Source organism: Centropristis striata, chromosome 8 (genome assembly GCF_030273125.1).
Source record: "Centropristis striata isolate RG_2023a ecotype Rhode Island chromosome 8, C.striata_1.0, whole genome shotgun sequence".
NCBI classification, from domain to species: Eukaryota; Metazoa; Chordata; class Actinopteri; order Perciformes; family Serranidae; genus Centropristis; species Centropristis striata.
The window spans coordinates 20,109,193-20,132,184 of record NC_081524.1 but is presented as its reverse complement, the minus strand read 5'-3'; the positions used below and the strand labels follow the sequence as shown (position 1 = coordinate 20,132,184).

At 38.3% G+C, this 22,992-nt stretch overlaps 1 protein-coding gene across 3 annotated transcripts; it reads right to left on the bottom strand.

The window, feature by feature from the left end:
• Positions 1 to 57: 57 nt before the first annotated feature.
• On the bottom strand, positions 58 to 20,898 carry septin7b (septin 7b). 3 transcript variants are annotated; one of them, XR_009394755.1, is made up of 14 exons: positions 20,796 to 20,898; positions 18,953 to 19,059; positions 17,057 to 17,157; positions 16,793 to 16,927; positions 11,813 to 11,930; positions 11,084 to 11,176; positions 10,252 to 10,348; positions 9,198 to 9,249; positions 8,833 to 8,961; positions 7,395 to 7,415; positions 4,694 to 4,829; positions 3,549 to 3,691; positions 1,277 to 1,407; positions 58 to 1,246 (listed from the first exon to the last, which is right to left on the bottom strand). XR_009394755.1 is itself a non-coding variant. In XM_059338574.1 (13 exons), exons 1-13 carry the CDS (start codon positions 20,803 to 20,805, stop codon positions 1,368 to 1,370), a joined length of 1,182 nt encoding a protein of 393 aa, XP_059194557.1. In that variant the 5' UTR covers positions 20,806 to 20,898; the 3' UTR covers positions 58 to 1,367. The 3 variants fall into 3 exon arrangements, 2 of the variants coding, with proteins under 2 accessions (XP_059194557.1, XP_059194558.1); XM_059338574.1 differs by having other exon boundaries at positions 58 to 1,407; XM_059338575.1 differs by lacking the exon at positions 7,395 to 7,415 and having other exon boundaries at positions 58 to 1,407.
• Between the last annotated feature and the right edge of the window lie 2,094 nt (positions 20,899 to 22,992).

The following is a 22,992-nucleotide window of genomic DNA, read 5'->3' as shown; positions in this document are numbered from 1 at the left end:
TAAAAATAAATAAATAAATGTGTCCACATCTCATAATAAACCCATCTCACTCCTCAATATCATCACAGGTTTATTAAGTGACTTTGTACAATACAAATGAAAAATAAAATTAAAAATACAGAGATGGAGTACATAGCCAAAGCAAATTGCGGTGTTGACTCTTCATTTCCCACAGATCTTTACCGCAGAGTGATTGAAATATTGTTTTTTCTCAAAGCGTCCTCGGATCACTGTTAAAGACCAAAGTGTGTTTCTGTTCAAACAGTGGACGCTGCTCTCAAGTCTCTGAGGATTTTTTTTTCTAAACATACAAAAGAAGTTATTACTTCAGCTGGCTCGGTATATATAAAAATAAACTAAAGTGAAATATAACACTTATGACATTATAAATGGTGGTCCAAGGCTAGTGGAAAGAGCTAAACACAGAGGGAAAAAGAAAGCGTTACATTTCAGAAAAAAAGAAGCTTTAGCCATTTTTTTATCAATAAAAAGGCCCAAGGTGCATTTTATTGTTTTTCTTTGTCTCAGGTTTCTCTGTCGACACCGTTTCATCTCAGTAATGTAATAAAAGGAGGGTTAAAGGTTTACCGGATACACTCAAAAACAAAACAAAAAGGATTAGTTAATGCCTTGTCCTCTTTCTTACTTTAATATACGAAGGAAGATCAGGTTAATGTTCATATACTGTTACTTTCATTTTTCCTGTAAACAAATAAGATTCACCAGAACTTGATTGTACAACAGTCAGACATGATTCATGGGCATTTCTTTTTTTTTTTTTTTTTATGTCTATGCTCTCCAGAAAACTGTACACATCAGTCATTTAAAAGCAACCTTTGGGGGGAAAAAAAGAAAAAAAAAGATGAAAAGAGAGCAGCAGGTAGGGGCGGGACAGTATTCAGTTATAACACCAACAATAATAATAATAATAATAATAATAATAACATCAATAATAATAATTAAAATAAGAATATGGGTTTGGCCTTTCTGATATGGGGTTATTTTTTATACTTTAATGATGATGAGTTCCGAGGCAGCGGGGGGGCTCTGTGGTGGCGGCTCTGACCGTACATTCAGACCCCCTCCACCTCCTCACATACCCATAACACCCCCACTACCCCCTCTAGTGGCTGGGAGCAGGAGCACAGCTGTGCTGGCAGACACGGAAAGGGACAGGAGATAAGGAGGGAGGGAGAAGGGGGGAGAAAGAGGGAGAGAAGAAAGGAGGAGGAGGAAGAGGAGGAGGAGGAGGAGGAGGAGGAGGAGGAGGAGGAGGTGGGTGATGTCAGCGCCACACACTGGCGTCCTGACCGGCAACGTTGGCAAACAAAAATAACTCGAGTTGGGGTGGTCCTGCCGACTGTCTTTTAAAAGATCTTGCCTTTCTTTTTGTTTTTCTCCAGAGTCCTGCAACACAGGAAACACACACATGATAACATTAGTGACGTATGACACCTTTTAACAGTAAAATAAATTACATGTACAGGAAGGCAATTTCAGTGGAAATCTGCCTGGTAACAGCTGATTTCATCCCTGCAGGAGCCCAGTGAGCAGCACAGAAGACTGAACATCTGCGTTTGTTTTATTACTTTGTTGAATTTTAAGGCAGAAGACAAAAATTTGATGATGATTTTGTGTCATTATTTCATGAAGAAAAATCCCATTTAACAGCTAAATTTCATTTCAAGTTCAAGATTTATTGGCGAGAATGACCAGAAAACCAGGACACCGCCAATATCTCGGACTCATGGGGAAGAAAAACTCAGGTAGGGGATTAGTACCAAAAATATCATGTATTTATGTTAAACTGCTGCATTAAGGTGTAAGTTTATTTTTCTACAAACAGCAAAATCGCAGACAGCATGCAAACGTGAGTTTTATTTTGTTGCTTGCTTTCATCATCAAAATTTAATATCTAACGTATTTAAAAAATAAAATGTAAAAATGACTAAGTGATGGTTTTATTCCCAGGGCACAGATTTCAAACCTTTGTGGGTCTGATGGGTAAAAGGGGCTTTCAGAACTAAACTGACTTCATCCCTGCAGCAGCCCAGTGAGCTGCACAGAAGACTGAACATCTGCATTTGTTTTATTACTTTGTTTAATTTTAAGGCAGAAGACAAAAATTTGATGATGATTTTGTGTCATTATTTCATGAAGAAAAATCCCATTTAACAGCTAAATTTCAGAGTTGCCAATGCTAATCCTTTAAAGCAAACAGCGCCACCTGCTGTTGAAATAAAGTGATGAGAAACTAAAAAATAATGACTAAAACTTAAACATATGTTATTATAATAAGAACATTTCTCAAAGAAACGATATATTTAGTATGCGTAAAAGTTGGTATTAAAGTTAAAATGAGAAACTTATCTAAAGATAATGAGTAAATTGCTCCAAATCATTAGAAAAAGTCTTAAAATGGTCATCTCTCAGTAATGAAGAGAAAGAGTTTCTCATTTTAACTTCTTTACTTTTTTTTACTCATAGTAACTCCTATTGCTGAGATATTAACTCAAACTTAAAATAACATTTCAGTTATTTTACTGACAGATCTACCTGCAGCAAATACATGTATCACTTTGTAAAATATTCATTCAATATCCATAACCAGTTAGACCCCGGACAGGTCTTCAGACGATCACAAGGCTTACACACAGAGACAGACAACAGACAGACACGGTCTTTCACTCCATTGTGCCATTTTGACTCAGCAGTTAAACCTAATTAGTCTTTAGTCTGTTGGTAATAATTAATTTACATGCTGTATACTTAAATGTAACAACCTCGAAGATCTCAGTTTTGTTCCGTTAGTGGTGATTATAAAGAGTAAAGGGTTTTAGATCTAACTTTTACTTATTTTTGACGTTTTATCACCTGTAGTCAGTTTTTTTTTTTACATTGTTTGTTCGGGGTACAGTAGCTGTTGTCTCGCAACCCGAGTAGAGACCAACAAAAGGCAAATGAGGTGAACAGTGAATTGTTGCGTTAGCTCCTCTAGTGACTGCTCGAGGCTGGCTTCAAAAACTAGCCATGTTAAACTCATGTTAAAATGCACAACCTTACAGCAAAAATAAACATATTTACAGCTGGGTACAAAAATTGTTTTTGTCTTAACAGCTAATTCCCCTTCATGATCAAAATGTGAGGAGGGTGAATCTTTATAGAACTCATCCTCGCTTTAAACGCTGTGCAACTCTTCCATTTTTACCAGATATATTTTACATGTTTTTAATTGTATAATTCTAAATTATTATTTTTTTTCTCTTACTATGTTCATTGTGAATTGTATGCACCAAAATACAGAGGCAATTTCCGTTTATGTGAAAACCTACTTTGCAATCAACCCATTTCTTATTCTGCAAAAGTACCAGATGGCCACAAGGGGGCACTAATCCATCACTGCACACCATCTACCCTCAACTATGATGCATTTAAGGTCTATGTCATTGTCATAGCGCATGAATGTCGACAGGAACCAGGAGTTCATGTTTATGGAGTAAGGTCTGTTCAATTTCACAGCTGAAGTGTGACATTGAGTTTTTTTTCACCTGGAGGCCTCCAGTTTCTGCTGCTCCAGGCGCTGTTGCTGCTCCCAGTTGGCTCTCTCATCCTCGAACACGCGTCTCTTCTCCTCCAGCTCCTTGTGCTGAGCCTCCAGGTTCTTCTTCATCTGCTCGTGACGCCGCTGAAGCTGCAGAGAGAGAGAGAGAGAGAGAGAGAGAGAGAGAGAGAGAGAGAGAGAGAGAGAGAGAGAGAGAGAGAGAGAGAGAGAGAGAGAGAGAGAGAGAGAGAGAGAGAGAGAGAGAGAGAGAGAGAGAGAGAGAGAGAGAGAGAGAGAGAGAGAGAGAGAGGATGTCAGTACTTTGTACATAAAAGCATCATCACACATGCAGTTCATTTCTACTGCAGAGACGAGCTTCTAAACTATACTAATGTAAATGCATCAAAGAGAAAACAAATAGCCGTGTTGTGCTGTAATATTTGAGCTTTTTTAAACATTTTGGCTTCGACTGAACAAAAACCAAAAAGAGAAATGTTCAAACAACATAAATGAAAAAAAAAGCACTGACAAACTTGAGCTTCTTTCCCCTTCATGATATTCAGAAGAAGGAGCTGTTTAGTTTAATTCTGGCTTTGACTCCATTTAGTTAGCATGCGGTATTGTTTCTATACACAGATTAACTTGTTGCATCTATAATTGGACATAAAATTATTGAAATCTGCACTGCCTTTAAACTCTTCATGCAGCATTGTTGCAAGAGAAAGTGAGAGTCATGACTGGATAATATATCAAGCTGAGGAATCAACCCGCCTGGTGCAAACTAATGTACAGTAGCTGCAATGATCTACACACACATGTAAATAATCCAAAAATATTTAGTCAGTGGTTCCCTCATACACAGATTTAGTTTAATACAGACATGATTGCTCACAATCTTCATGTTATGCACATGTGCATTGCCTTTCTAGTCTAAACAGAAAAAAACAAAACATGCAGAAAAGAGGAAACTTGAAAACAGAACTTCAATTTACTTAACACTCGTAAAAAAGCTCACACGTCTAACCACTGAAACAAGACAGCACAAGAGGAAGGAAGCTCAGACAGACAGATGAGTAACTTCACAAGGGCATGAACTGCAGTATTTGTTAAGCCAGGTGTGTGTGTGTGTGTGTGTGTGTGTGTGTGTGTTACCTCTGCTTCAGAGTCTTTGAGCTTCTGCACTTTTTCCTTGACTTTCATCTCAAACACCTGCTCCATCTCCATCTCCATCTTCTTCATCTTGTTCACATGCTCTCGCCTCTCCTCCTCCATCTGGGCCAGGGGACTCCTGCATGAGGAGAGATGAGTGCACACACGCACACACACAAAAAAACACACACACACAGTTTTAGATCAGCGCTACAGAGCATCACAGGCACCGTACTCCTCAGTTTGCTGATATACTGTGAACAGTAATGCCTCCGATTATTTTATAGTTTTTAAGGCCGGGACTCGATTAAAAAAAATAATCTAATTAATTAGAGGCTTTGTAATTAATTAATGGAAATTAATCGCATTTTAATCGCATATAAATATTTGACCTGAGAACAGTGAGAAGTCATTTTTTTCACATGGATTTTTAGTATACCAGTGAATAATGACTGAATACATAAGCTTAAGCAACAAAAATATTGTTTATTTTTGTTCAAGTCCAACAGACCAGTGCAATTTTGCCATAAAGTGTAGCAATAGCATATTCATCCAGTGAGAAACGTTCCGCGGTGCAAAAATGTGCGATTAAAATGTGTACATTTTTTTAACGCGTTAATTTTTGTGTGATTAATTAATCTCAATTAACGTGTTACAGCCCTAATAGTTTTACAACAGTATGACAGAATGTTAAAAACTGACTTTCATTAACTTAATTCAGAGTATTTAAAAAAACTCTTTGATCCAATTTGTTTTGCAGAAATCTAATTTTAGCATTTCCTGTTTTTATGCAGATGAGAAAACAGATGACAAAGTCAAAGGAGTCTTAAATTAAAATATGAAATGTTTTTTCTCAGAGATCTGACAGACTACAAACTGTCTGAATATATACAGTAGATTGTCTATCTTATACAAATATCAAACTGTATTGTGACAACATTTAGCCCTCATTTCCCAAAGAATCACATCATGTTGGAGAGCAGGAGGGAAAACAGAGAGAGAGGTAAAGTTTGAGGAATGACGGGATCCAACAAGGCTGTGCCGGGAACAGGAAACCAACCAGGAGACTTTTCTGAGCGTCAGAAGAAAGACCCAGAAGCGAATAATGCAAGGCACCTGTGAACTCTGACTGTTAGTGCAGGTGGTGGGTTAACGTTAGTAAAGGTCGTCAGGAGGTTTTATTGCAGTGTTAGTGTAGACAGAGAGCTGTCGTGAAGTGTGTGGAGAGGTTACCCGTGATTAAAAGCCTGATTTAGACTCATCTCGTTGCATTGGCAGGTTATTCTAAACTATAACATTAAACACAGAAAAGCTAGAGGAGCTGTAAGATAGTAATTTAAAATAAACATCTATAAAGTGTGTGTCTGCCTTTTTTCCAAGACATATTGCATATTTCTACATCTTCTGGTACTGAAGTCTTCTGACTCTTATTTTATCAATATTAGATATGTACACAGATATGGATGAAGCTTTCGGTCTACACTCTTCATTCATTTTGTCCGTATTTCTGCATGTTTTTCCTGAAAGCTGATGGACCAAAGGGAGTAGAACCGCTGGAATTTTAGGGGCAGTGTAGTTCAAGTGAGACACCATAAGACACAATGAAGAAAGTCTAAGACCCTGCATTTTCCCTCAAGAGGTTCATAATTACAATCTCTTTTACTGTCGCCATGTTTATTGTTTTCATAAACTTTTGCCTCAGAGCTGAGCAGCAGTGACGGTTCTATTGTTAGAAATGGACATATCTCATTTTTTAACGTAAAGGGAGCATTAATGGAGCTTTAATGTTTGGCTTTGTAGTTTTTCTTGAACAGCTTTGGGGTAGCTAAATGACTTTATTTTAATTAAAGGAAAGGTTAGTAGCTAAGAAAGTACACAACAATCTTTGCATGTGTTATCACATGCTTTAATGAACATGGACATAATGAACCTGTTTACTTAACATTTTCTGCAAATGGTGGAGCAGCTTTGATTGGGAGAGTTTCTAGATTTCTCTTTGATTTTGTCACATACTTAAAGTGGGCAGGTTTAAGCTGTTAAAAATATGTCATATGACGAGTTTTTGAGTATTAAACTCGTAATAAATCAAATCAATTGTGCTATTGTGATGTTCAATTTGCTGTCATATTAAAATGATAGGTGCAATGATAGACTTTCGTTTTATAACATTGTTTGCTTCCTCAGCAGCTATTGTTGGTTTATAGATGCCAGTAACATCCACCTCATACAAAAATGTTTGCAGCTGCAGCTTTAAGTAATTTCATCATATTGAAATTATGTAAATGAGCATTTCATAACCCATAGTAACCACTCCATACAGCTCATGTACAGGTCTGTTATTACTCCAAGCAGGGCTTACAGCAGCAGCAGACGAAGGCAGCAATGAATGCACCAGTGGAAAGAATTTGTTGTCGGAAAAAAAAATTAAAGGCATCACAATCATAACTATAAAACTACATTTATATGTGTGGCAATTCACAGTTTTCCTCCCACTTCTCCTGGAAATATCTACTGACAGAGGGGGAAGTTTGAGGGGAGGGAGGGAGAGAGGGAGGGATGGAGGGGGGGAGGGGGGAACCTTAAGTCAACAGGGAGGGAGGAAAACACCCAAATGCAGCCAATGTGGGAGAGTAGAGGAAGAGTACAGAGAAATGAACGTCATACAAAAGGGTCTGAAAAATAAGTGAAAAAAATGACCACTTACATTCCTTCAACTGTGTCAAGTCTAAAAAAAACAAAACACATACAACCAAACATACACACACACACACGCAGAAACACACACACACAGACACACACAGCATGCAATAATGAGGTCATGCACTAAAATAAAACTTGTGTTATGTGATTTCAGCTACGTTTTTTCTTCTTTTTTTTTTTTCACTGCAAATGGAAAAAAGAAAGCTTGGAGAAAAAAACAACAATGTGGGCTTTGTGAGCTGGGTGTCAAATACATTAGCAGACTTGGCCAAATGTTGAGCTGTGTGTTAGCATCAGCAGTGTGAGGCCTCTGTTCAGCTGTAGAACTTTAGTGAGTTAGCCATTTGCTTGTGTCCACATAAATGAGAAAGCAGCGTGGTGCTTTGAATGGAGACTTATTAAAATCAGTGGCATGATTTGATGCAAAGTAGTGCAGAGAGTTACTGCGACAAAAGCAAAAATCATTGTGTGTTTGTCAAACAGAGAATGAATCGGCGATGAATGAAGTCCCCCGACTTTGACTTTTACAGTTAGTGGGAACCTAAATACATAAATACATCAGGACAGAAGTAAATCATGAGACAACATCTCAGCTATCACATCCTAAGGACCAAATGTCACTCATTTTGCTTAATCAGGGTTTCTGCAGGCTCACCAAGTCACATTTAAAATGTTTAAGACCTTTTTAATACCATATACAGTAGAATATAATTTAAGTATGTGAGAAAACCTGTAGTGCAAATATGGTCTAGAATTATTTAACAATATATAATTTTTGCAGTGTTTTCCGGGAATATATAACAATTAATAACAATTATTTAATATCAATTAAATTGATGTGATCTGGACCTGGATAAGAAGCATAAAATAGATGGATTAACCAATTAAAATTGACCAATAATTTAAGTTTTTGCTAAACTAGCTGATACAGCCTCCTGCTCAAAACAATACCGTTTTAAGTTTTTTTATGCATTAAATTTCAGGCATTTTGGAGCTTAATGAATTCAATGCTTTTCGATTCTTTGTAAGACCTGCAGATATCCTGTTTACCACATGCAACTGTGAAAAATTACACCACTTTCAAGCCCACAAAACCTACTATATCAAATATATATGCATGGAAGGCTGATCCCAACACATCCTCCAATATCTGCATCTGTATAAATAAGTACATTGTATTCAGCTTAATGAAAAGAAATCTTAAATAGTCTTCACTCTGAGAGATGTTTGATGGTCCCAATCACCAAACATCTGCAGCAAATGTGTAGCAGCATTTGCTTGATCTCACAAACTTTAATAGGCATGTAAACTAGCTTAATAAACCACAACACATTCTAAGTGACAAAATAAGGCTGATGTTGGATAACATTATTAAGAAGTGAACCTATCCTGCCTGTCTTGACTACAACTTGTGTCTTCAGTATACTTTGTGCAGGACTTACTTTGTGGACAGTTGACCTTTAGTCTTGTTGTTGTCCACTCCGTTGTAGGTGACAGCAGCCAGCTTCCTGCTGCGGTAGTTTTCATAGTGGACGTTGTTTGTCACGTCCTTCAGGTCCTGCATGTGAGTCCTGGAGAGAACACACAAAGAATTTAAAACATTTAAAATGCTCTGAGTCACTTTTCATCTGGTGTGTCTGTGACAAAACTATAAAAACAACAACAACTATTATCAATCCTTTACACAACAAATAAATGATTAGAAACCACTTGTACAGTCTTTGTAGAGCCTTAGCTTATTAACTCCCTGGTTGATTTAAGTGTTTGTAGTGAGTATGAATCATGCCTTCTGGGGTTTTTTTAATACCTGATGAGCATATCTCTGAGGATGGTGAAGTCACAGTGGTCGCTGTTTTCAACTAGAAGGAAAAACAAGAAGTCAGTCAGACAATTATCAAAATATGTTAATACACAGGACAAGATGTTACTATCCCTTGTGCCATGATCCTAGGTAGAAACACATTTAGTAGTCCAATTCAGACTAACAACCAGTAACCAACCAAGTGATATTACAATCATCAGATATAACCCTATAGGAGACATCAGGCTATGCCGTCATACATCTACAGAGTCACTCCTCAGACGGACCAATCAGCAGCTACCTATCCTAGCCACCAGCGGTATGCAGCATGTCATTGGGGTTATAGAGTGGGCACCTTCCCTCATCGATGTTTCGTTAAGTTAGGCCCACGACACCTCAGAAAGGCTGGAAACCAGAGTCCTGGAAACACCCCCCTCCACACCACCACCGCAAAAAAACACTTCAACCTCACCAATTAATGCCTGTCCTCAACCTACACACCATTCTATAAATTCTTCCCGAACGCATACACCAAAGAGCCTCGCAGCCAGCCGTGGACTCGTGTCTTTTCCTTCCGACTAATCAAAACCCAAGGACCTGCAGCTACACTACCTGGGGCTGTCCTGAAAGGTGCCTTAGTGAAATTAACAATACAAATAACAGACAGAATACTTTGACATTCTTCATCAGCACCATGCGGTCCTCCCCAATGACTTAGGCTGTGTTTAGCCTTACTGGCGCCATTAATGCGCGCTCAGTGCCGTTGGTTCTGCATGGCATTCTTAGCTAAAACATCAGCACCATGCGGCCCTCCCCGACGACTAAGGCTGTGTTTAGCCTCACTTTTAACCTTTGTGTCTTCCACAACAATTACTGAACAATGCAGGGCAACACGAGATCTTAACGCTCAGCTCCTGTCCTGTCATGATGCTGAGATATTTAGCCAAGAACTTTACTTACATGTTGGAGAAATAACATTCCTGTGCTAATTTTTACATTTCTTGAACTGTATTCAAGCATGTTTGACTGTGGTGATGTTTGAGTAGCGGAGCATGCATACCTTCTGCAACCCCCCAGGGGTATTGTCTCCCTCTGACCCTCTTGCTGTTCACCTCGATGATGGTGTTGCTTCCTACTACAGCCAGCGGCAACTTGTCCTGGAAGAACATCATTTGGCATTATTAATACAAGTATCTGACTATCTAGTACACTTATGTAATATCACATAATAGAATATTTTTTCAGGTGACATAAAATAAGGGCTGTTCTGAATCTCTCTTTTTTCTTTTACAAACAAAGCTTCTATCTAGATTTTCAAGTGAGGCTTTGAATACCATATTTTATGACATCGCCGAAAAACCCCCAACTGAAAATACCCAATATAAATAAATTGATTAATCAGATTAAAGCAGATTTTCTTTTTTGCGGCAGTGAAATGTTTTTGAAAGGCTAAATGTCAACAATTATGGACGGAAGCAGAATATTTTCTAAAATTGATAATCTACAATGTCATTTATCAGACGATTTTATCCAAAGCGACGTACATTTCAGAGATAACACAACACAAGCAAGGATGAAGTCAAGAAACAACATGAGAATAAGCAAGAATAAGTGGCATGGACTAAGTTGAGTCCTGTTAGGACGTAAGTGTGTTACATAAAATTATTAAGTCTACCTTTATTTCTATACGTTTTGACTTTTGGATTTAACAGACCTCTGGAGTTATTGGAAATGTTTAGATCACGAGTACTTGGACACAATACTATGCAGCCATCACTCGAATCTAAATTGACAATTAGCACAATACCAATAATCTGCAACTGTGCAGATATACCAGGTTTAAACACAATGTAAAACATGCAAACTATTCGGTTCAGCTCTAGAGTAATTACCTTTATCTTCTTCACCAGCCTGTTCTCCTCTTCGTCGTCTGTCTCGGGGAACTCGTAGATCTTGATTTTGTGCTCTTGGATTTCCCGCATGATCTAACAGAAAGAAAGATCTTTTAGCAACTATTGGCAGAGATAATTAAAAAAGGCTGAAACAAATCAGGCACCATCTCAGGCTAATGTTGAGCCGGGTGATTTTAATAACGAGTTATCAGATTATTAAGGCTGCAGCACATGATGATACTACATTAGAACATGAATTTGTACCATACTCTGCCTGACACACTCAAAAAGGAAACATATTCGTGGTCACCTGTCTTCATACACTTGCTACATATTCTATATTGCAGTTTCAGTTTCATATTAAAAGGTAAAATTGCATTTTTTTTTCCTAATCCTGTCTAAAGTAATTTAATACCGCATACGGACTTCTCAGCAGTCTGTTTCAGCATAGCTTGATCTTGAAGATGCATTTGTGTCGTGTTCCTTATTTATATTAATTCAAAGCTTAGTCTGACTGGTTAAAGATGCTGCTGTGTGCAATAAAGACAACTCACAGAGGCACACTGCAACTGTTTGCAATGCTGCTTCTTACATTGTTGTACAAACAGCTGTAACAAAGAGGATCTAGTTGCACATTTTCGGCATCGTACCAATGACCACAGTATTTAAAAAAACAACACTTTGGGATATATTTTTCTGCAGTAGTGTGCAGCTGTGGAAACCACTGACCTGTTTCTTGAACTGTTGGCATTCCTCAGGGGTGAGGGTGTCTGCTTTGGCGATCAGCGGGATGACATTGACTTTCTCATGCAACCGTTTCATGAACTCAATGTCCAAGGGCTTCAGTCTGCATGGAGATAAAGATACAACTTTACATGTCATTCAACTGGAGACAGCAAGCAGCTTAAAAACATTTTGAATCACACTGCACCTTGAACTTAGTATCTTTATCTTACATTTTCCAGCCTCTCCAGCACATTTAAGAACAAAATAATGAATCAAACTGTTGATACTTCTTGGTCTTCTTGTAGAGTAAACTGAACAATTTGGAGCTAACTGGCTTTTGGATTTACATTTAATCACAGTTTTTGTGGCTTCCTTAGACAACACACGGATAAGTGGAGCGATACCAAATATAGAAAAGAATCTGTGACGCATGACTGATATTTGTAATGTCTAAGAAAATGACCTTGTAGTCATGAGAAAGCCTCGCTATTCTGGGCTGTTTTTGAGCTAAATAAATAACATTTGACATTTGTGATTTACTGAGTTAAAGCTTTACATTTAGTTATTAAATATAGTTTAATCTTCATTTGTTTCTTCGAGGGCGCAGTGGGAATATCCCTCCGAGTTGAAATTTGCCCTGAAGCTGAATCTGAAGCTGGTAGTTTTAAGAGTGGGATGTTTGTCACGTCGCCAACAGCCATGCAGGTCAGTTTACAGCACAGTGTTGCACTGACAGGCTGAAGGAAACTTGAATGCAACAGCTGATATATACTTATCTCATCTTAAAGAAGAGCAACCACTAAAACTATTTCTCTCTTTCTCAATTTATGACTTTAAAAGATGTACTGAAGATCCTACTGGGATCTTTATCAGGTGATAAAGTTCATCATACTCACAGTAGGCATAATAAACTTTTAGAATAAACCGAAACAACATATAATGACAGAAGCCACATACACTTTGCAAACACTGTAGCACTAAAAGAAATCTGAGTCGACGGACAAACAGTTCGATACTAAATGTTGGCTGACATCAATATTTCAGAGTATTGTATCAGCACTATCTAAGTCAAAACAACACACTAAATTATGTATAAATTACAATAAAACCAGTCCAGAAATAGACCCCATGGGGGATTCAGCACCCATTAGACTTTGCAAAACATGCCCCAAGTCAAAACATATATATATATATATATATATACAGTACAGGCCAAAAGTTTGGACACACCTTCTCATTCAATGGGTTTCCTTTATTTTCATGGCTATTGACATTGTAAATTCATCAAAACTATTAATGAACACATGTGGAATTATGTACTTAACAAAAAAGTGTGAAATAACTGAAAACATGTCTTATATTCTAGTAAGCAAAGGGTGGCTACTTTGAGGAATCTAAAATACAAGACATGTTTTCAGTTATTTCACACTTTTTTTGTTAAGTACATAATTCCATATGTGTTCATTCATAGTTTTGATGCCTTCAGTGAGAATCTACAATGTAAATAGTCATGAAAATAAAGAAAAACGCATTGAATAAGAAGGTGTCCAAACTTTTGGTTTGGACATATATATATATATATATATATATATATTGCACTGTGCAAACTATATAAATAGACAATTAATTTCTCAATTTGCACATATAAAACACAATTTGCATTAAATAACTACACTGAAGAGTACTGCATATTAATATCTTGCAACAAATAAGAAAGAAACCTAGGCAGGAAATGACATTTTTACATCATTTAAGGTTTTTAAACAGAACACAACACACATGCCGAACTATATTGGTTGTTAGAATCTGATTCAAATCTTACTCCATCATGATTTTAGTGACTATTTCTTTAATTACCTAGTAGCCAATGCACCCACCACCTACACTCCAGAAACCTAATCTTTAAATGTTTTTATTGTCCAAAACCAAATTATATTCACTTTAAAATAGATAGAAAACAAAGAAAAGGCTAAAATCTTCACAAATCACAATATGGCAGAGAAAAATTAATAATCGTTGATGTTTAACATGTGAAAGGGATTAAAGTTGGTGTTTTTTTCTTACAGAGTCACTGTCTTCAAACCTCTAAGAAGAAAAAACTAGTCACCAGACTTCAGCTTGGAGTTCAATGTTCAGATTGTCTCTCAATGTTCGAGGTCACTGTGTGGCTGAGAGCAGTCAGCTGGTGTTATGAGGGGATGCTGTGTGTGTGTGTGTGTGTGTGTGTGTGTGTGTGTGTGTGTGTGTGTGTGTGTTGGGACATATGCCACCCATCCTGAAGGCTGAAGCACTGCTTGTGAGTACAGAGGACAGGCTTGTACAAACACAATGTCCCACAGAGGACGGACAGAGCGAGGACGGAGGATAAAGGAGGACAGAGGCTTCGTCATTGTTTACAGTAAGTCACGGTCAACAGCCTTAAGGACATGTGAGCACACGGTGAACATTTGCATATACACAAAGTGTGCAGCTCCACACAGCAGACAGCAGCACAACACTCTCCAGCCCTCCAGTCGCAAAGGGCAGAAGCTCCTTCTGTACTTTTTGAGAAGGTCAAGAGGCTTGACTAGGGCCAAGCTGTATTAGTATAATCTTAAACACATGCATGCATAACCCCATTTCTGCCAATATGATCAATAAAAAATAATCCTGTAAATCATTACAGCAGGGTTTGTACAGTTGTTTAGGAGAAAAGTCGAGCCCTTTTTTCAAGCACTTTCAAGGTACCTCAATCAAATATTCTTACTCTCAAAGCCTTTATCGTCACATCTAAATCTACAGCAATAAATGCATATTGACACTTTGTTTTGATCATGATTATTTAATGCTTGCATTTTTCCAGAGTACGGAATCAACAGAGAACTCATTATGAGCTATTAGCTAACATAGCTCACCTGGTGTGAGATTGTTTTTGTCAAATATTATAACTTTTTTTCATGAGTGATTGTGTAGACAAAACACCAGATTATGCTGAAAATTAAGCATTCTTCAAGGGAGTATATTAAAATTCAAGCATATTACTCCTAACACCGAAAAATTAATGTCTAAATTTAAGCATTTTCCAAACATCAAAGACTTTGTAAGAACCCCGTTATAGTTAGAAACGTTCCTCAATTAATGACTCAGTATCTCAAAATAATATAATGTAAAATAATGACATTATCTCAGAATAATGCAAAAGTTGAGTAAGTATCTTAAATTAAAGAGTTAGCCTCTTTTGAGAAAGTTTCCTATTCTTTGGAGATACTTGTTCATTACTTTTTTTAAATACTAAGTGATTATTTCAAGCAGGTTTCTCATTATGGAGACTTGCAGGATGTTTTTTGTACATCACAAGTTTTCATCTCATTTTTTTCTTGAACATTCAAAAATGGGCTTCCACAGTTATCGACCAAATAGCAGCAAACAGCTTTGTTTTCAGGGCAGGAAATAACCTCTGATGCTTTTCAATTTCACGACTCCCACACTTTCTGCTCTTCAACTGAATCGTACAACACTAAAGGCACGTAGACTTTTACAAAAAAACAGATAAGACGAGCACATGAGCTGGCGACTGACTACAAAAGATCTGATGAATAACAAACATTCAAATTCCACACAGTCATCCCTTTATGAAACATTTGGTGATCAGTATCATTAGCTGGGCATTTTTCCAGCTTCTTCTTGTGATTCCTCCCCCCCCCCATCCCTCCTTTCTTCCCTTTTAGAAGTTTTAACTCTTATTTTGCGAGACAAGCTGACTCGGTTTCACATTCTCATTTACAGCAATGGCCTGGGGGAGTATTGGTAGGAGACAGAGTACGACACATTTACTGCTCACACTCCGGCATGACCCGAGCTTCATGCTGCTGGCTACCGAGCTGCTCCCCTTTCTTTACAGCGGTACAACTTTCATTACTGAGGAGAATATGTTAAATATATACTGTTACTCAAAATGTTGACTATAGGTTGAGTTGTTCATGTTAAGTTGTGACAGTACAAACACATTTTATAAAAAAATGTGTTGGCCTCATTTGTTTTTTTATTCCGTATTCATATATATTTAGTATGTTTTTAGTAGGTTGTGGAGGTTCACAACAAAGCTGACCTTTTTTATTTGTATCCGATCTATTTTATTCATTAATTTTATGGATATTTATACATACATTTATATGTTTTATTAATTTATCGCTTTTGATTTATTGGTTTTTCAGTTGAATTATGTTATATATTTAAAGATGAATTAAATATACACATATAAAATATATACATTTTTAAATTTTAAATAAACGCACCATGTTTCAACACAAGTAATTGTGTTAAAAATTTGTGATCTCAGTATTGACCAAAGTAACTGTGATCAGGATTTTTGCCATAATTGGGCAACCCTTGTTCAGCGCTTCCCTGACAACGCTAAAAGAGGAAGAGGAAGAGCTTTATTGACTGCCCTTCCTTGGATTTTCCAGAATGCACCTGAACCACGAACCCTCACTTCCACTCACAAAAATGCTTCTCTGACCTGTGGGGCACTCTTGACCTCTCATTTCCCTCCTTACATTACTTTTTTACTCATTTCCTCTCACTGTTTTACTTCCAACCTTTTCCTTTCTCGAGTCCTGTTCATTACCTACTTCCATCCCATGGTGATAATTCAAGAGCTAGATTCTCATTGGACTACAAACATTCTTGGTAATCTACTGCCCTTACTTTTTAACTACGCAATGTTTGACTTGTGCTTTTTATTATTTTACCTATTTTATTATCCTGCTGTATCTTATTTTATCTTATTTGTATTTTTATTTCTATTTCCCTGTTTTAATTGACTGTTTTTACTGTTTTCAATTGTGTCTTGCTGTGTTTAATGTGTATGTAAAGCACTTTGAATTACCTTGTGTTGAATTGTGCTATACAAATAAACTTGCCTTGCCTTGCCTTGGTGTCAGGCATTCTAAATATAAGCGTCCACAATAAGAATTCACTAATAAATTTGTCTTGCAGACTCACCCGTGTCCCGAGGGGGCGATGAAGTACAGGCAACAGTGGATTCGGCTGTCAGGCATCTGTCGTCTGTTCACCCGGGATTCTGAGTTCAGGTAGTCTTCAAACTTGCTGTCTATGTGGTCGATGATCGGCTGCCAGCTGGACAATACAAATGAAAGCCTCCGTTAGAAACAAATCCCAAGTACCCTTGAATTAAGAATCAAAGAATAGCTTTTTAAGGATTAAATGAAGGAATATTATCCAAGATGACATTGTGGCGATCCTTACCAGTTGCTGTTGTCGACAGCATCTCCAAACCCTGGGGTGTCAACTATTGTGAGCAGCAGCTGGACGCCGCCTTCCTTTATTAAAACTTTGGACTGCTCCACCTGGCACAGGACAAAGAATGAAGGGCACATTGTGTTAACTTCTACCACAAACTGCGCCTTTCAAACCAAACTATTCAACTAATAATAATAAGGGACAACACAATATTGAAGGAGGGGTGTAAAATCATTATGACTGAGAGCTAAAACATTACCAGATCAAATATTTCACACAGAAAACACTTAAAGCTAGCAGCATGTAGCAGCATGCCGTGTCACACTATGCTATTAGTTAACTATGCTGAGAAGCCAGAAAAGCACACAGGCATCTGGAGATAGCAATGCTGTCAGTCAGGAGCCAGACAGATAAAGTGCAGCACTTGAGGCACTCAAGATTCGGGACAACACTGAGTAATTAGAGAAGTTGAAGATAAAGGCATTTATGGCAGGAGCTGACAGTGAGGCTGACTTCTTTCAACCATCATGAGAAACTATGGTTTTACTGCAAGAGTCAAATCTCATCACAGTGTGGTAAATATATTTTTTTAACAAATCAAGACAGCTTTTAACAATAAAGTCAGATAAAAAGACATCTAAAAGAGGCTTTCTCTTCTCCTTACAAAATTGAGATGATGTTTGCAAATGCTCAAGCTTAGGACTATTTTTGTTGATCAGTTCGCATGATGAGAAAAGCACAGATAATCCTCCGGGTTTTTAATAGAGCATGGTCTCTGGCGCTGTAATACTATAAATCACACTGCTTTAATAAACAGGGCATTCATGTATGTTTTCATTATATCTGCTTCATGATGTTTCTTAATGGTCCAGTTGTTGCTTTAACTGTTAAAGTAGCGAGCCAAGAACTTTAATGTTACTGTATTTGTCTGAAAAGGCTCCAGGGCTGTTCATCTAACCACATAGTTGAGAACATATTGAAAAGATTATTAACCCTGTGAACCCCGAGCAGTTTCAGTAGCGTCTGAGTCTGTTTCTATAGAATCAAAATGCAAGAATAGTGGTACCAATACTGGAATAATGGGGGCTCCACATGGTTAACATACTGAACTAGTTTCATTTTACACCATCTACTTACACTATCTCTTGTCCTTTCCTGTCTGCTCTGTGTAAACAGCTTTTAATTCAGTCCGAATTTTTTTTCATGTGACTGTTGTTTTCAGCCGAGTCATTCATGGCTTCACAGTTGCATTAAGGAGCGCACATTTTTTTTGGGGGGGGGGGTGCAAATGCCTTTTCTGTCTAAATTCAAAGTGAAAAATGTATACTTTGATGAAGTATTACTATTTCAAGTAAATATTTGATTATCTTTCCTGACAGAAGTGTTTGTTGTCACATGATTCTTTCAAGAACCACCGGAAATTTGAGAAATATTTCTGTTTTTACAGTTTCTGGCTTTGACAGTGTAATATTGGCAATTGGGCAAGAAAACAAAATTTTCACAACTGCCAGCACTTTGTTGGGTTAAGAGGGTTAAAGAAGTATGTGTTTATGTCTTTAGCAAAGATGTGCTATGAGATGGTTTACGATGAGTGTGTGGTGATTCTGTCAGTGTAGTCCCAGCCACATTTTGAAATTAAACTTCAAAATAATAGCTTAGATAGTTGCTGGTGAGTTGGGGAATTCTTCCAGCCACAGCCACAAAGTGTGACATCAATTCAATGGTATTTTTAACTGTGATATTTTTTACTTAGTGCTTAGTAATTTCACCTCAGTGTTATTTGCTCTGGCTTTTCTTTGTTTGTTATTTTTAGGTCCCATCACATGCAAACACAGGAGGTGTGTCTTTAACACTGTGTGCAACATCTCAGCTGAAAGATAATATTTGTTTGCCAAAATGTACCTGTACAGTCTTTTTGATTCTATGTGAAGGTCCAGGATACTCTGCTGAATACAGGTCTGTTAGGAACAGAGAGTTGATCAACGTGGATTTGCCCAATCCTGACTCACCTGGAAAAGGGAAAAAGGAAGGGAAATTAGTATTTCAGGAACACTGTGCGCTCTACTGTTCATGTTATAGTTAAAGAAGTTGGCCACACTGTAATTTATTGCACTCCATGGAAAAAATATAGAACATTTTAATTACAAAACCCTAACCACCAATAATAGATCCGCACAAAGATCACTGCTGACATGCTGAAGACAATGAAAGGCCATGTGTCTGTCTAGGGATGAGACTGACATTTGCCCAAGACATTAATTCATTTGTGTTAACAGTTAAAAGGCTAAGGAAACAACACAAACAATGGCTCTTGTTATGTACAGCTGACTGGCTGTGTGGTCTGGGATGCTTCTCAAGCTTGGTTGGCCATTGTGTGCCCAGTTTCCAAGCTCCGAGAGAAAAGAATCATTAGTGGAAACGACCACTGACACTGCCTGCCTTGGCTGATGGCCACAAGTCAATATTTAACGAGCCACCATTTACACCACAGCTTCAGTGTTCAGTCAGAGGGTAATGAGCGGGGCTTGTAGCGTGGCATTAGTTTTTTTGTGCAGATTATGTGTGGCATGAAACTATGTGCTATGGGTATGCGCTTGTTAAATTTACTGCAATATGAAGTGTTGACAGGGCTGCGAAATGAGCTGCTCGGCAATCTGTGAGCTGAACAGGTTGTTGGGTCATGTGTTTCATGAGCCATGGGCAGACGTGCCAGCCACTGCTGGTAATAGCAGTCCCATCTCGCTCCTTCCCTTCCTCTTTCTTTCATCCTCTTTCACACCACACTGGTGACGCACTGCGTTGCACGACGGGGACATGTGGGCACACAGCTAATCAGAGCCAAGAAAAGCTGGATATTGTGTGTATGTGTGTCCATGCGAGAGGGTGATACCATAAAAACAATAGCAAGCATTAACTGCCAACAAGCCTGGAGGACTGCCGTTACTTTTCTTGTTGCTAGATGTGATGCCATTTGTATCTTGTCTGAAATTATTCCCAAAATGAAGCCATTTGTTGCAAATACTTTGAAGCGTTCACAGGCCACAGAGGGCTATTTGGTCACCATCCAGCAGTTTTTACAGTGGACGCTGCAGAGAATTAGACCAAGCAAAATTCAAGTGCCTTGGTTTGAGGATGTGCTAATGTAGGTTACTAATAATAGCAGTAAATAGACTTCACACTATAATGTAACTGAAATGTACCAGCCATATTCAAAGCAAAAACCCTGTAGAAAAACGAAAGTGTTGCCGTACGCAACGGGAGATGCACTATTCTTAGAGGCATGCTGGGTACAAATTCTGTCGGTCCCACCACAGGAAATGGTTTTGACCCGAGGAAACATTTTCCCTCCAAACAGGGACTGATCAGCCGAGGAGGATCTTGGCTCAGTTTCAACCACCACATCCAGGCATTTTAAAAGAATGTCTACATTTTTGATTCGCTGAGTGCAGCACTAAATAAATACATCCCAAATGTTTCTGCTCTGGGAGACAGTGTCAAGGGCTTGACATCAAAATTAACTTGAACAACAGCAATGCAATGGTCCCCTTCTATCTTACTCAGCTATTAACACTACAAAGCTGGGGGCATGTCCTGGTGTATAAATAGGACTCCACAGACACACAATCTTGCTTTTTTTCAAAAGCAAACCACATTGAAGGACTTTGAAAATGCCAACCACAATGAATACAATGAAATGATTCATATAAAACAAGAGCAAACAGAGGGCTCAGCAGTGTGTTCTTACCCACGACCATCAGGGTGAACTCAAAGCCCCTCTTGACGGACTTCCTGTACACTTGGTTGGGGAGGCTTGCAAAGCCAACATATCCTTCCAGATTCTTTTGCTGCTGTAAAAAAGAAAAAAACCCACAATAAATCCATAAAGAAATCTAATCTCGCACCCCTGATTTAGCAGCCAGGCTTAAATTAAGTTTTAATTGCCCTGTTAACCACACTGCCAAAGCTGAAATATACTCCCAGTCTTCTAACCACCTGAACCCTAATGTTTCCCTTCAGATTCAAAATTTGATAAAACATTTTTCCACTGTTAGACAACTTCACTTACTTTTACAGTTTTATTAAAGTTGTATGACACATACGTTGTTTTAAATATTCAAATCCAAGATACCACCATTAACTCAAATGAAAAGAACATGTTTAAATTGTAATCAAGACAGACACAGCTGGTATACTGAAGAATTTGACATCTTGAGTAAAAATAATAAACGTTCTGCAGAGTTGAATGGCGCTGGCTGTCTGTATAGAATTATGAAAACAAAACTGTGCGGTTATCTAATGTATAGAGATAATTTCAATACTTACTGTTTGAACTGCTGTTTTGTGTAGATTAATGCAATTTGTGGTCCCAGTGCACAGGAGGAGCCAGCATTTCCAGGGTCAGAAAGCAAAGGGAGAGAGCACAAAAACAAACAAAAAAATGCAACACAGAATCAATCTCAGGCCATATGACAAACAAACCATTATTCTGTCTCCAGAATCAGTTTCCCGAGCTGAGGAGCCCGGGGCAAAATGATTCATGATCTGGGCTACTGCAACAACACAGACAGTTGGCCAGTGTAGCACATATTCCACTCCACTTGCTCCTTTAATGTCAGTAGCACCATAAAGCAAGGGCCATTCACTGTTGCAGCTTTTGCTTTTTCGCCCGCGGCTAGGAGAAGACTTCTGCCTTTTCCTCTGGAGCATCTCCTGCCAACCAACACCAAGCCCACATGTCTTCTGCGTGACGCTATGACTTAATATGCTCATTTGCCTCCAGGATGTGCAGCTTATTCTTAGCAGCATCGTACTGCTCAAGTTTGTGAATCATTTTATATACATTGCCTTTTGCATACTAGCAAACCAACAAGCAGTCTTCTTTTACCACAGCTGAGTTTTGCAGTCTAAAAACCTATGAGGAAATTGTAAGAACTATCATTATAAAATGACAGCTGTCTGTTTCCTTTCCGGCAATGTCTGACAGGTCTGCTAAAGGAAGTGGTGACACATGGAGCTACGGTTTGCTTGAGCAGATGAGCCTCTTGTGTAAGTTTTGAGGGAAACACCAAGTACAGTATTCTGAATCAAAGATGAACTCTGAAGTACTAGATCCACTGTAATCCAGATTAGATGGCAGCCTTGCCCTCCTTATGCCTAACCGTGACACATCTTCCAGCTTTGGCTCTGTTTGTCTAACCTAGATGTTCCAATCATGGCAGATTAATCAAATTATTGATCTCTCACACACATACTAGTCCAGCCTCCATCTAGGGCACACAAAACGGCAGAGTGTGGCCGTTCACCCGTATAAAGGAGCATCCTGTGAAGCACTTTTAACTGCAGTGAGCGTATTCTGCATAACGTGGAACTAGTTAACGTTATCTCACTTAAACAAAAATCCAGATCCAGCCACAGTTGGTTAAGGTTAGCATTAACTGAGCTGCTTAATCCAACATACGACACCAAGTCAGCTAGTTATCGTTAGTTAGTCTAATTGCTAGTGATGTTAGTGTTGTGTGATGATTTAAAACACAATTTAATGCCACACTAACATGTGTGTTAATATGGCTGCTTATTTTTTTAGCTCATAACAAACCCAGAAACGTTTTAGTGAAATACTTTGCTAAAGAGCTAAAGGCAGGAAATGACTCTCCCGTTAGGTTATGCTAACAGCTAGCTAGCGAGCTATCCCATCCAACTGGAGGCGGACGACTGGGCGTTGGTTGCTCAGACAACTGCACAAGATAAAAAATTCACAAACCGAACCAGAGCCGACACAAATCATCACAGTCTGACTTTACAACACGAGTCTGTGGATAAATCGTTATGGTATCATGCAGCAGCAGTCTCACCCATAGCGTTGACGCTCCCAGCCGCCTCAGAAACCGATCATTCACAAGCCGACATTCCCCTTCTAGCTGCTTTTGCTTGAGCTACGCACT

Bases quoted from the DNA above. Each gene is read 5' to 3' on its own strand.
- septin7b (XM_059338574.1), bottom strand. The intron at 11,931-16,792 runs GTGAGTCTGCAA...ATCTCCATGCAG, and splicing joins ATCGCCCCCTCGGGACACGG to ACTGAAGCCCTTGGACATTG. The intron at 11,177-11,812 runs GTCAGTGGTTTC...TCTTTCTGTTAG, and splicing joins GCCAACAGTTCAAGAAACAG to ATCATGCGGGAAATCCAAGA.